Below are 12644 nucleotides of genomic sequence, written 5' to 3' on the forward strand. Positions count from 1 at the left end.
AAACTATATTTTCTGATGGAGGCAAAGCTTTCACTTCTACTATATTGAAATGGTAATACCCTACATGGTGGCACCGTGATCAGTACTGCTGTCGCACAGCGCTAGGGACCCGGATTTGATTCCTGGCTTACGTCAGTGTCTGTGGGGAGTTTGCACGGTCTCGCTGTGCCTGCGTGGGTTTCCTCCGGGTGCTCCGATTTTCTCCCACAATCCAAAAAATGTGCTGGTTAGGTGCATTGGCCATGCCAAATTCTCCCTCCGTGTACCCAAACAGGTGCTGGAGCATGGCGACTAGGGGATTTTTGCAGTAACTTCCTTGCAGTGTTCATGTAAACCTTACTTGTGACACTAATAAATAAACTTAAGCTTTGCTGATTAGTTGTTTTTTTCAGTAATTTCTCCATGTGGTTAAAAATGTAAATCTGTATTCACTGGTTTTCATTAGCATCAGCATTTGCGCTACAAGTCATTTCAGGGCACTATTGTGAAACTTTATCAAACTAGTTACGAAGTCCTGGAGAGTGCTTGCTCTGTGGTATTCACTATTGATTTCTGTTCAGGTTCTGTGTTAAATGAAATGGCACAGCCTAGAATGTCAATCATTCTCATCATGCGCCAATCTGTGTCTTTCAACATTGCCACAAACATCTAGAAAACCAAATCTTGTTTCTGTGTATTTCCGTCAGGATATCTAATTGCACATCAGTATTCATTTATTTTTTAGGGGGTTTTTTGAGAAAAAATGATTACAGCCTAAATACCTCATTATGATGCTCAACCTAACTTCTCATGGTATTTTAATTATTTCAGCGATGTTACAAATATGATGGATTTTGCAAAGTATCAGTACATGATAATAATTCCTCAGATTTGTGTTATGTATTTCTTGAAGACATTGTTGAGTAGCTTCTAAATTTGCCTGGATTACATTACGTTTCTCTCTACATGTTAGAACGAAATTTGGCTCGAGCTTGAGTGTGGCAGTCAGTGGAATGTGACTAATGCTGAGCATTTACAAATGTATGCAGTGCTCCTAAATGAAACAAACAAAGATCCATTTTATAACTGTCAAAGAACCTTTTGTGATTATCAGAAAAAAAAGTGAAAAGCTGTCACTGCTATTATAAAGTTGACATTCCACACACGGTCTTTTGGGTAATGAAGTTAGCTTTCTCCTTATCCACGGTGATCATCTTTCCTTGTCCCTGAAACAGTCACCAGCTGACGCTGAAGTGTTGGACACGTGAACCCCACAAGAGGCCGTCATTCCAATACATTGAAAGCTGCCTGGAACACCTAAAAAGCAGCCCCCAAGGCGATCAGAATGCTCTTGTGTACCACTGTGACGACTACAGGAACAGTGACATCTCCCAGGGTATTGTCAATCAAGCATTTGAAGGTAAATGCTCCATGGTTAGGCCGAACAGCTAACAGTATTGTAATCCCTAAATAGGAAAGGGGGTTAACATAGCTTTGTCCTCTTAAGGGTTAGAAATGGCAGCCTTGTGTTTCTTAGTGGTGTAGATGAGAGATAACATGACTGTCCTAGGCCTGATGGGAATTGATACAAATTGGATGTTAATTCCATTGTCGATTCCATTGTTCTGCTATCCAATTGAGTTGTGAGTCCCGAGTGCATCTTTCAAGAGAACATTCACCAGTTGTTTGTTTAAGCTGAGGCCTGTAGGCGACTCTGTCCAAGCAGCCGCATTCCCAGGTAGCCTATCCACCATACTTCCTGCAGTGAGGGTTTTATAAGAAGATCAGCAGCCAGCAGAGTACTTGCCTTTTTTACAGCAGGGTGTCGTGGTTACTGTGTTCCAATGATTGACAGGTGTTAAGGAGGATGACAGGCTGACTTTTACATCTGTGTAGTGGCTACTGTCAAGAATTTTATTCCCACACTGCCCTTTGTCATTCCTAGTACATCGACTTTCCCACTGTCACTATTGCAGATGCCAGACCACTGTGGAGCTATAGTATAGATACATTTTATCAGAAATAATAGTGGTCTTGGGTCATTGCATCATGGAATGTAATTCCAAGGATCCATACCAGCTGTCCTCTTATCAGTTTGATTTCTTTACAGAGAAATGTAACGATACCGATGACAGAAACTTCTTAAATTGTAGACTGGCTTTGTTTACGTGCATCTTTGTTGTAAGTTGACCTTCTCCCCTCTAATTTCAGAAAGGTTATAATAATCACAATTTTCACTTACAGGCTAAAGTACATAAAAAGGCAAGAGAAAGAACTTGCATTTATACAGCACTTTTCACAGCCGCAAAGCATCCCAAAGCACATTATAGACAATGAAGTACTTTTGAAGTGTAGCCACCATTGCAATGGAATCTGAAGATCCCTGACTAGCTATGGATCTTTGTCATTATGCAGAACAAAACCATGTACTGTCTTTGAAGATAGTTGCTGGATTTCTAGCCTTTGAAGTGTGAAGATGGAAGTAATTCCAGAAGATATTTTTCATAATGTACCTAATTCTCTAATTATATTTGAGCAAAGAAAGTTGGTCTGGGTTTTTTTTAATTCCATGAATTGAGCAGCTTGAATACTTTTAAGTTGTTAAGCATTGAGCACAATGTGTGGTTTATACTGAGACAGCTGAGGTGCCCATAGGAAAGTTTCAAAAAGCCTTAGCAGACCAGGGCTTGCAAAGGGGAAAGATTCAGCTATGATTCCCTTTCTTGATTATTCAGTGATTTTCAATGCTGGAAGATGCACGTGTTGATTCAGGGATGATGGAAACAGCATGTTCCAGATGCCTTCCATGGTAGAATAGCCTAGCAAACAAGCCTTACACTCGCTTAAAGAATAAGCACTGGATTCATGATGCCATTTTTTTTGGTGAGGATGCAGAGGACGTTTACCCGAATGGTTCCAGGGATGGGGATTTTAGCTACAAGGTCAGCTTGGAGACGCTGGAGTTGCTCTGCCAAATGTGAAAAAGATTGGGGGGAAAGTCTGATAGAGCGTACAAGATTATGACAGGTATGGGTAAGGTGGACAAGAAAAAATAGTTCCCATTAGCTACAAGTACAAGGACAGGAGTGGGGGGAAAGGGGGACTGGTGGTACAGCAAAAAGGTTTTGGGCAAGAGATTCAGGGAGTACATGAGGAGAACATTTTTTACACAGTAAACGATAATGACCTGAAACTTTCTCCCCCAAGAGAGTAGTGGAAATGAGGATGATCAATGATTTCAGAAGGAAAGTGGATGGGTACTTGAAGGAACTAACCTTGCAGGGCCATGTGGATAAATCAGGAGAGTGAGACTCACTGGATTGCTCCATGAAAAACTGGCATAGACTGGATGGGCCAAATGGCTGCCACCTTTCCCATAAGTGACTCTTATTTATCATGAATTCACGGAATTTTCTTGGGAAAGTTGTTTCAAGGAGGGTGGCTTGCTAGTGTCTTCCTGCATAAGCACTTGGGACAATTGCTTGGAAGTTTTACAGTTTTATGTTATCCTAAATTTTGATCCCATTTTGATTCCTTTATGATTTCACCCCTTCTCTAATTGGCCTCCTGCTGTTATAGTACTGGATGTTTTAGTGTTGCACAGAGCATTCCTATCTCTTTTCACATCTCATTTCCACTTATGATCAATATATTTCTATCTTCGCTCATATTCATTCCAAGTTGACCCTTCAGAATTTGGACAGATTTTTCTTCTTTAGCTTATTAAATAGTTATGTTTCATTCTCAGAATCATAACTTTGGAATGTGCTCCATTAAGTGTTGTTAAATAACTCCCACATATTAATTTGCTTTAACTGTTCCCTCTTTAAATTATATTCCTGGCTCCTAGAGTTACCTTCAATTTCAATGCATATGCTCACTTCAAAATTCCACAAACACATCAGCTTGGTATTTAGGTCAATTGTGGAACCAAAGGGCCCGATTCTCCTAAAAGCAATTCTAACTGCTGAATTGGTGAGAAAACTGGTGTAAACCACGACTAATTTTGCAGTGCAACTTCGGACCCGAATCACTGTGCAATGCAGAGGTCACAATCGTGAATGTCATTAAAAGCTCAGGGGTGGCGGGGCCTATTCACATCAAAGAGCCTGAAATCAGCAGGATGAGCCGGAACCCGTGCATGCGCACATCTCTGGGAGATCGCTGAAAAGACCTCCCAGCATCCAGATCACTGCCATTCAACCCCCACAGACATTCCTGGGTCCCACAACCCCGCCACAGACATTGCTGTCCCGCCGCCATACGGACATAGCTGGCCTAATTGCTGGGCTCCCACAGTCCCCCCACAGACATCACTGCCACCCTCCCCCCTCCTCCCCCCCACCCCCCACTTGCAGACACCACTAGCTTCATTGCTGGCCCACCACTCTCCCACGTACAGACATCGCTGTCCCCCCCATACAGACGTTGTGGGGCACCCCCCCAACTCCACACACACACACAGACATCGCAGGCTCTCACCACACAGACATCATGGGGCACCCCCTCCTCACCCACACACACAGACATCACTGACTTTCCCAACACAGATATCGCGGGGCAAACCCCCCACACACAAATATTGCCGGCCCCTCCTCCTCCCTCCCCCACACATACATGGCTACCCGCTCGCCCAGTGTCCCCATGGATCCGGTTAACGTGAGTACCCCATCCCTCCATCCTTTGAACATACTGACCTCACTGCTGCCCTGCAGAGAACTTGCGTTGTGCTGCCATTCATACCCTCAGCTTGCGAGCGTAGCCTCTATTGAATGGGAGCCCTGAGTATAGCACCTACCCTGGATACAACAGCTTATTGAGTGGCAGCCAATCAGCACCGTGAGGAATGCATGACACTCAAATGAAAGCAGCTGCAAAATTTCTCTCATGGATTTGTTGCCAATGGGCCCCATGGACTGGCCACACTCACTGCACCCGCACTCCCCTAATAAACCAGAGCTGTGTATAAGCTGCAGGAATGGACATGTAGCCAGTCACACCATGAGGATGTCTTTGAGGAAAGCAGCACCAAGATTTGCCGAGGCCGACCAGGAACACTTGCAAGATGTCCTGGAGGAGAGGTGTGAGCGGATCTTCCCTGGCCAGGGCCCCAACCCAGCGGTGCATCTGCTACGGCATTGTGGGAAGAGGTGGCAGGAACGGTGAATGCCAGGAGCCTGACACTGTGCTCTGGCCGGCAGTATAGAAAAAAAATATTGATCTTTGAGCAGCAAGGGTGAGTGAGCATCGCCCTTGGAACCCCGCACATGCTTGGCACGGATCTCCAACCCTGCTTAGACACCTGAAAGGCGTGCAACAAGTGACCCTTCCCCCAGGAACAGAATCTAACCCCTTCCCTTCACCCTTAACCAGCACCCTTCAGTGGTCACCATTTTCCTTGAAACTGCCAGCACAGTGCCCGAAACACAGGCACACATTATGCTTCCTATCCACCTTATGTTCCCACAGGAGAAAAGTATACATAACCAGCATGAGAGGGCCCAGACTGGTGGTGGTGTGCCTGACCTGTGGCTGCTGACCAGCATTGAGCAGTGTGCCGTGGAGCTGGCGGGGGAGATAGGTCATCCCGAATAGTGAGAGACAGTCAGGTCAGCGTCCAGCATGCAAGTGAGCATAAACATAGCCCTCAACCTAGGTCCTCCTCGAAGCAAGTGCGATGCTGCATAGAATGATTTACCTCCCTTTCCCTAATGTGTGTCCTTATTGCAGCTCTGGTCCCACGAATTTGGCCCTTTGGGTGTTGGCGCCACCCCTGCTGCTCTGGAGCAAACTTCCTGTGACCCTCTGGATGACACCTTGAAGGGAGGGTCTGAAGAATTCTCCGAGGGCAGCACCAATGAAGTGGCACCGGCATGTACCATACAACCCACCAGCATAGAGACTGTCACCGTGGTGGGTACCTTTAGTGTTGAAGCTTCTGGATCACTAACTGGTGTGTACATCACAGACGCTGTTGCACATTGGGTGGAGGCGGGCACATCTGAGGGCTCGAGCACACCGAGGTCTGCCAGAGGTCAGGATTCAGTGTCCCCAATCCAACTGGGTTTGTTCCTCCCTAGACTGGTGGAGATGCCCCAGGAAACCCGGGGAGTTGTGGAAGGGCTGTCACCAACCATGCTGCAACTGCACAGCTATTTAGGGGAGTCCAACAGAGTCCTGTTGCAGGAGGTAGTACTGATACAGCGTGAGACTCAGACCAAGACTGCAAGGATGGCGATCTCAATGGAAAGTCTGGCTCAGGGACCTGTCCTCATGGGTGACAGGGCCCAGGCCATCCTGGAGGCACAGCAGGCCACAGGCAAGACTGGAACCGACACATCAGAGGCACGTTGTTCCATGGCCATGGGTGTCGGGGGTATGTGGGAAACACTGCTGGCCATGGTTCGAACTCTCACTGGCATTCTGGAGACACAGTTAGAAGTCTGACAACACCAGGTTTAAGGTCTGTGTTGATACACGCAATCTTCTTGGAGATCCTCTCCACTTGGATCTGGCAGTTTACGGTGTCGATAGTAATCATGATGTGGAGATGCCGGCGTTGGACTGGGGTAAACACGGTAAGAAGTCTGACAACACCAGGTTTAAACCTTAAACCTTAAACCTGGTGTTGTCAGACTTCTTACTGTGTTTACTCCAGTCCAATGCCGGCATCTCCACATCATTCTGGAGACACAGCAAGCCATGGCTGTGAGCCTCGACAACTTAGCCCAGTGTCAGAGGACTACCCTGAGGGGCTCCAGAGCCTGGCTTGCTCACAGAATGCTGTAGTGGAGGATCGCCGGAGCTTAGCCCAGTCTCAGAGGGCCAGGGCTGAGGGATCACAAACCATGGAGGAGATGCATCTGGGCTTCCAGGACTGGCAGAGCCAGATGACACCAGAACTTCTGGAGCTCAGTCCAGCTACCCTGGCATCCCATGGAGGAAGGCTTGAATCCATGCTGGGGTCTTTCATCTGGACATCCCGAGACCTTCCGATTTTCCCCCTCTTCCTTGCACCGGGGCATCTGAGCGTTATCCGCAAATCAGCCAGGGCCCTCCAGGTCCCGGCCACCTGGGGGATCCCTGTCAAGGGCAGCAGGGGCAACGGGGCCTGCATCACAGCTGGACACCTCCACCTCTGATGTGCATCCTTGGGTAGCACCTAAAAGGAGCAGTAGGCTGTATAAAGTTAGGAAGTTGTAGTTCATTAAGAGGGCACAGGTGTAGGTCACCAGTAGTCAGGGTTTATTTGTCAGTAAAGTTAAGCGCACAATAAACTTTTAATTGCACCTCACAATTGTGACTAATGCGTCTCTGATACGTGGGGCACAGTACCAGCTAGGTGAAGCGGGCTGCGATTAAAGCGTCCCTTGCTGCCCTTCCCTGCCAGACACCTGCCATCACCACCCACCCTCTTTCCTCTGGCTCCTCATGTGGCCAGACGTCCACCTCATCCCCTTGCTGCTGCTCCTCCTCCTGCTCCAGCTGATCTCCCTGCTGCTGGGTGCTGTTGTGAAGAGTGCAGCAAACAATAATGAAACTTGAAGCACAGGGTCATACTGGAGGCCCCCCCAGAGCGGTCCAAGCAGCGGAACTGCATCTTCAGCAGGCCGATGCACTGCGCCACGATGGACCTAGTGGCTGCATGGGCCTCGTTGTAGCGGGTCTCTGCTTTTATCTGGGGCCTCCGCATGGGCGTCATTAGCAGGTAACCTTTGTCGCCCAGTAGCCGTCCTGGGAGCCTGGGCTGGTCTTCAGAGACTGCCGGATCACAAAGCCATCAGCGCAGTCCCTGGCGTGCATTGACCTGCATGATCCGCATGAGATGGCCACAGACAACTTGAACATTCAGGGAGTGGAACCCTTTCCTGTTGACAAATTGCTGCGGTCCTGCATGTGGGGCCCACAAGGCGATATGTCCTCTCCACTGCTCCCTGGATACTGGGAATCCCTGTTGTGGCAGCAAAGCCTAGAGCCAGGGCCTCCTGCTGTGCATGGTCCACATCGAAGTTTGTGTACTGTCCTGCCAGGACAGACAGGGCATCTGTGACCTGCTGCACACATCTGTGCAGGGAGGCCTGGGAGATCCCAGCAAGGTTGCTGCTGGGTGCCTGAAATGAGCCAGAAATAAAAAAGTTCAGGGCAGCAGCCACCTTCACATCCACAGGGAGCGGGTGGCCACCCCTTCCCTGAGGTGTCAGGTATGTGAGCACCTCACTAAAGTGCCACACCGTGCTCTTGGAGACCCGCAGCCGATGATGGCACATATCCTCCAAGAGGGCCTTGAATGAATTGAATCCTGATCCAACCTGCCAAAAATGTGTACATTGCGCAATTTGATTTGATTACTTTCCCATTGGAATATAGATGCAAAAGTCAATCCAGTGTAATTTTATTTAACACATTGGGTGCGATCTTATTGGCTGTTTGTGCCACATTCCTGCTGCTGCAAAATCGGAGAACTTAGCACTCAGATAAATCTCCGTTCACTGCAGCGGGATGGGAAAATCCCACCGGCGTGAATGGCCGTAACAATCTGGCCGTTAGTTGTGGAATTGTCCTTCATTGGTACCTGGAGGCTATAGACTCCAAAATGGCATTTACAGCACACAGCAAATGGGGCAAGTCACACCAGATAGCATATTGCTGAAGACATCAGCATGCGCACAGTGAACTCAACATTCCACTTAATGGCCTCTCCAGCAATACAGAAGAAGCTCAATGTCATCCAGGGCACAGCAACCTGCTGTTTGGCAACCCCTCCTCCACCCTTCACATTCATTGACTCCACCACTGGTGCACGATGGCAGCAGCATGTACCGTTTCCAAGATTAACTGCAATGACTTGCCAAGGCTCCTTTGACATTATCCTGACTTGGAAGGATACCACCGTTCCTCATTGTCACCGGGACAAGATCCTGGTACTTCCTACCTAACAGCATTGTGGGTGTAACTACATCATATGAACTGCTGCTCACCGTCACCTTCTCAAAGACAATCAAGCATGACAAATGCTGGCCTTGCCTCCATTGCCCTCATTCCATGAACATATATAAAAAAAAACTGACAAGGAAGCTAGACAGAAATAAACCTTACACTGTACTGTTTCTGTCGCTCTGATCAACTGAAAATACTTGTCACCTGTTGTATTCAGAAGGTCTGCAATGACAAAAGAAAGTTGTGCCTGAAAAGATTTTACCAGTGCAGTTGCTGATGATAGGTACTGCAGGTTTTGTGATTCTGTCCCTTAGCTTGGGATTATATTTGCAGTGTGATTTGGGGAGCTTAAGGCCTCATATTTTCCCTGACCCAATGCAGGAGTAGTAATTGTGAATGAAGTGTGTGGTTAGATAGGGGTAGCAGTTGGAAGCAAAAAACATAATTTGGCAGAACATCGGATTAGAAACCCAACCTTCCACTTTGAAAACCACGACAGGCTTCACTAAACAAAAAACATGACTGTGTAATATTATGCACAATAGAACTATATTGACGGGAAAAGTTACAAATGACCCAAACTATTCATTTCAAAGTTTAAAAAATGTGCTGCTGTGGTGTCCTTAACAGTTGCACCCATAATTATACAGCTGTGGTATTCCATTCTATTGGATGTATTTTGGGTGGAATTCCCTATTTTGGAGACTATATGGGATGGTGGGTGTCTTCAGCGGCACATTTTCCATTGGCCAGAATGGTGGGATCCCACACCAGATTCTACGCTCATTAATTATGCACAGGCAAATTCCCCTCTAAGTCTCCTGGCAGACCAGCAGCTGATTCATCCTCCCTATTCTCAGCTGATGGCGCCATCTTTAAAGACCAGTCCAGCGTACTCATATCTCTCTCTCTAGTTACCTCGCTTCACCAGACTGTGCAGATGTCAACAATCCAGACGAAAATAATAAGAAGTCTTTCCCTGGATTCAACCACCTTCCCCTGAATCCATCCCCCACAAGCAAGGTACACATGCCCTACTTGGACCTCTGCACACTGCATCCAAAGGCTTCGTCCACCCCTCCCCAGTAAATGTTGTAGTATCCCTTGTTTGTGGGCTTCTCATGCAAGCTTATCGGGGTCCACCTTCCACTGTTCATCATCTTCATCCACTTCCTTTTCCCCTCTGCTACCATTTAAGCCATTGGCCTTCACCCCACTCTTTCCATATTGCCCCCTTTGTATTCATCAGGCCACCCCTCTCCCCTCAACCACAGATGCATTATTGAGTTAATGACGTAGGAGGGCCCTGTAGCACGGTGCTGTCCATGAAGACCAGCTTGGCATAGAGATGGAGGGCAGGAATGGAACAGTGAATAGCACATCAGGAGCAGCACAGCATTATGACAGAAAGGGTTTGTTGCACTCACTTCCTGACCACTTAAAGCCTGTCCACCGTCTATAAGGCACAAGTCAGGAGTGTGATGAAATACTCCCCACTTGCCTGGATGGGTGCAGCTCCACCAACACTCAAGAAGCTTGACACCATCCAGGGCAAAGCAGCCCTCTACCACCGATGCTCAGTAGCAGCAATGTGTACTATCAACAAGATCACTGCAGCAATTCACCAAAGATCCTTAGACAGCATCTTCTAAACTCACGACCACTTCCATCTAGAAGGACGAGGGAAGCAGATAAATGGCAACACCACCGCCTGCAAGTTTCCCTCCAAGTCACTCACCACCCTGACTTGGAAATATATCACTATTCCTTTGCAGTCATTGGGTCAAAATACTGGAATTCCCTCCCTAATGACATTGTGGGTCTGTCCACGGCACATCAACTGCAGTAATTCAAGAAGGCAGCTCACCTCCACCTTCTCAAGGGCAACTAGGGATGGGCAATAAATACTGGCCAGCCAGCAACGCCCTTGTCCCATGAATGAATAAAAAAAATTCAAAGTCTCTTACAATTGGAAGACTACCTTGTTCACGCCACTCATTGGCAATCAGGTTCAAGGCTGACATAATTTCATGCTGGTGTGGTGCAAGACTGGAAGGCGTGACAGGATGCTGGTGGGCAGCTGTTTCAGTCGACATTCATGAGCTGCAAATGAATTCAATTGGCATTCACGCCACCTGTCAGCGGGAAGCCTGACCCATCATTAACCCACCATTGGGGGAATTGCATTTTACACCAGCAGGTTTCTGACTTTTTGCCTCTTGCTAGATTGACCGAACCCACTCACCACTAACTTCGGCGGAATGGGGAAACTCCACCTTTTGACTGTTTTTGCTGGCTGACTTGTGTTTCAGCACAAGTGGCACTTTTGAAACTTCAGTGTATGAAGTGAAAGCAGAGGATGGGATGCAAGAACTGCTGGAGAGCCCACTCCGCACCAATCTCAATTGCTACCGCTGGCACTAAACAAGCTTATTTTTTAAAAAAAAGCCATGTCCATGCAAGACATAAATCGTCTTGCAAATTTTACTAAATGTGCCCTTGATCCCAAATAATGGACAGCCCCAACTTTGAAACGGTCAAACTTAAAATTTAATTGCCGGATGGCCTTTTTTACGTCCCAAATAAAAATATTTTATTTGCAAAAGGATATATCGGCCTTGGAGGGAGTACAGAGAAGATACCTGAGATGAGGGGATGAGGGGATTAGCTTATGAGGAGAGATTGAGTAGATTAGGCCTGTACTCATTGGAGTTTAGAAGGCTGAGGGGTGATCTTATAGAGACTTACAAGATAATGAAGGGGCTAAATAGGGTAGAGGTAGAGAGATTCTTTCCACTTAAAAAGGAAACCAGAACTAGAGAGCACAGCCTCAAATAGTGGTGGTGGTGTTGGTTGGCGGGGCGGGGGGGCAGTTTAGAACAGAGTTGTGGAGGAACTTCTGTCAGAGGATGGTGAATCTCTGGAATTCTCCACCCATTGAAGTGGTGGAGGCTACCTCGTTGAATATGTTTAAGTCACGGGTAGATAGATTTCTGATCAATAAGGGAATTAAGGGTTATGGGGAGCAGGCGGGTAAGTGGAACTGATCCACGTCAGATCAACCATGATCTTATTGAATGGCGGGGCAGGCTCTAAGGGCTAGATGGCCTATTCCTACTCCTATTTCTTATGTTCTTATGCACATTCTCTCAGTGTCTGCATGGGTTTCCTTCGGGTGCTCTGGTTTCAGTCAAAAGTGTGCGGATTAGGTTGATTGACCATGCTAAATTGTTCCTTGAGTGTTGGGAATGTCAGGGGGATTGGTAGGTAAATATATGGGGTTACAGTGATAGGGCCTGGGAGGGATTGTTGTTGGTGCAGGTTCGATGGGCCAAATGGTCTCCTTCTGCACTGCAGGTGTTCTATGTATTCTAAGTGCTGTTTGTTCCAAGATCGTGTCCACTATTACTGTCTTACAGTTATATGTATTAACATAGTTCAGTTGTTTCCTGTTTGTTGTTCCAGTTGGAGCTTAAATGAAAGTACAGCAAATGATACATAATGTGCAGCATAGCAATGTCTATTTGGATTTGTTACAGATGATAGCTGGCCAAAAAAGAATGAAGCTTTTCCACTATAAAGGTTAAAGCTTATTTATTAGTGTTACAAGTTGGCTTACATGAACACTGCAATGAAGTTACTGTGAAAATTCCCTAGTTGCCCATGTTCTGATGCCTGCTCGGGTACACAGAGGGAGAATTTAGCATGGCCAATGCACAAGTTAGCAT

The 12644-nt window shown here is 47.0% G+C and overlaps 1 protein-coding gene across 1 annotated transcript in view; it reads left to right on the forward strand.

Moving 5' to 3' along the window:
* ros1 (c-ros oncogene 1, receptor tyrosine kinase) overlaps positions 1 to 12644 on the forward strand; it is a 211201-nt gene that overhangs the window by 180428 nt on the left and 18129 nt on the right. Inside the window, 1 exon segment of the mRNA XM_080204333.1 lies at positions 1215 to 1399. Coding sequence (XP_080060459.1) covers positions 1215 to 1399 — 185 coding nt within the window.

The sequence above is a fragment of the Carcharhinus amblyrhynchos genome, chromosome 15 (genome assembly GCF_965287045.1).
Source record: "Carcharhinus amblyrhynchos chromosome 15, sCarAmb.v2.hapA, whole genome shotgun sequence".
NCBI lineage: Eukaryota > Metazoa > Chordata > Chondrichthyes > Carcharhiniformes > Carcharhinidae > Carcharhinus > Carcharhinus amblyrhynchos.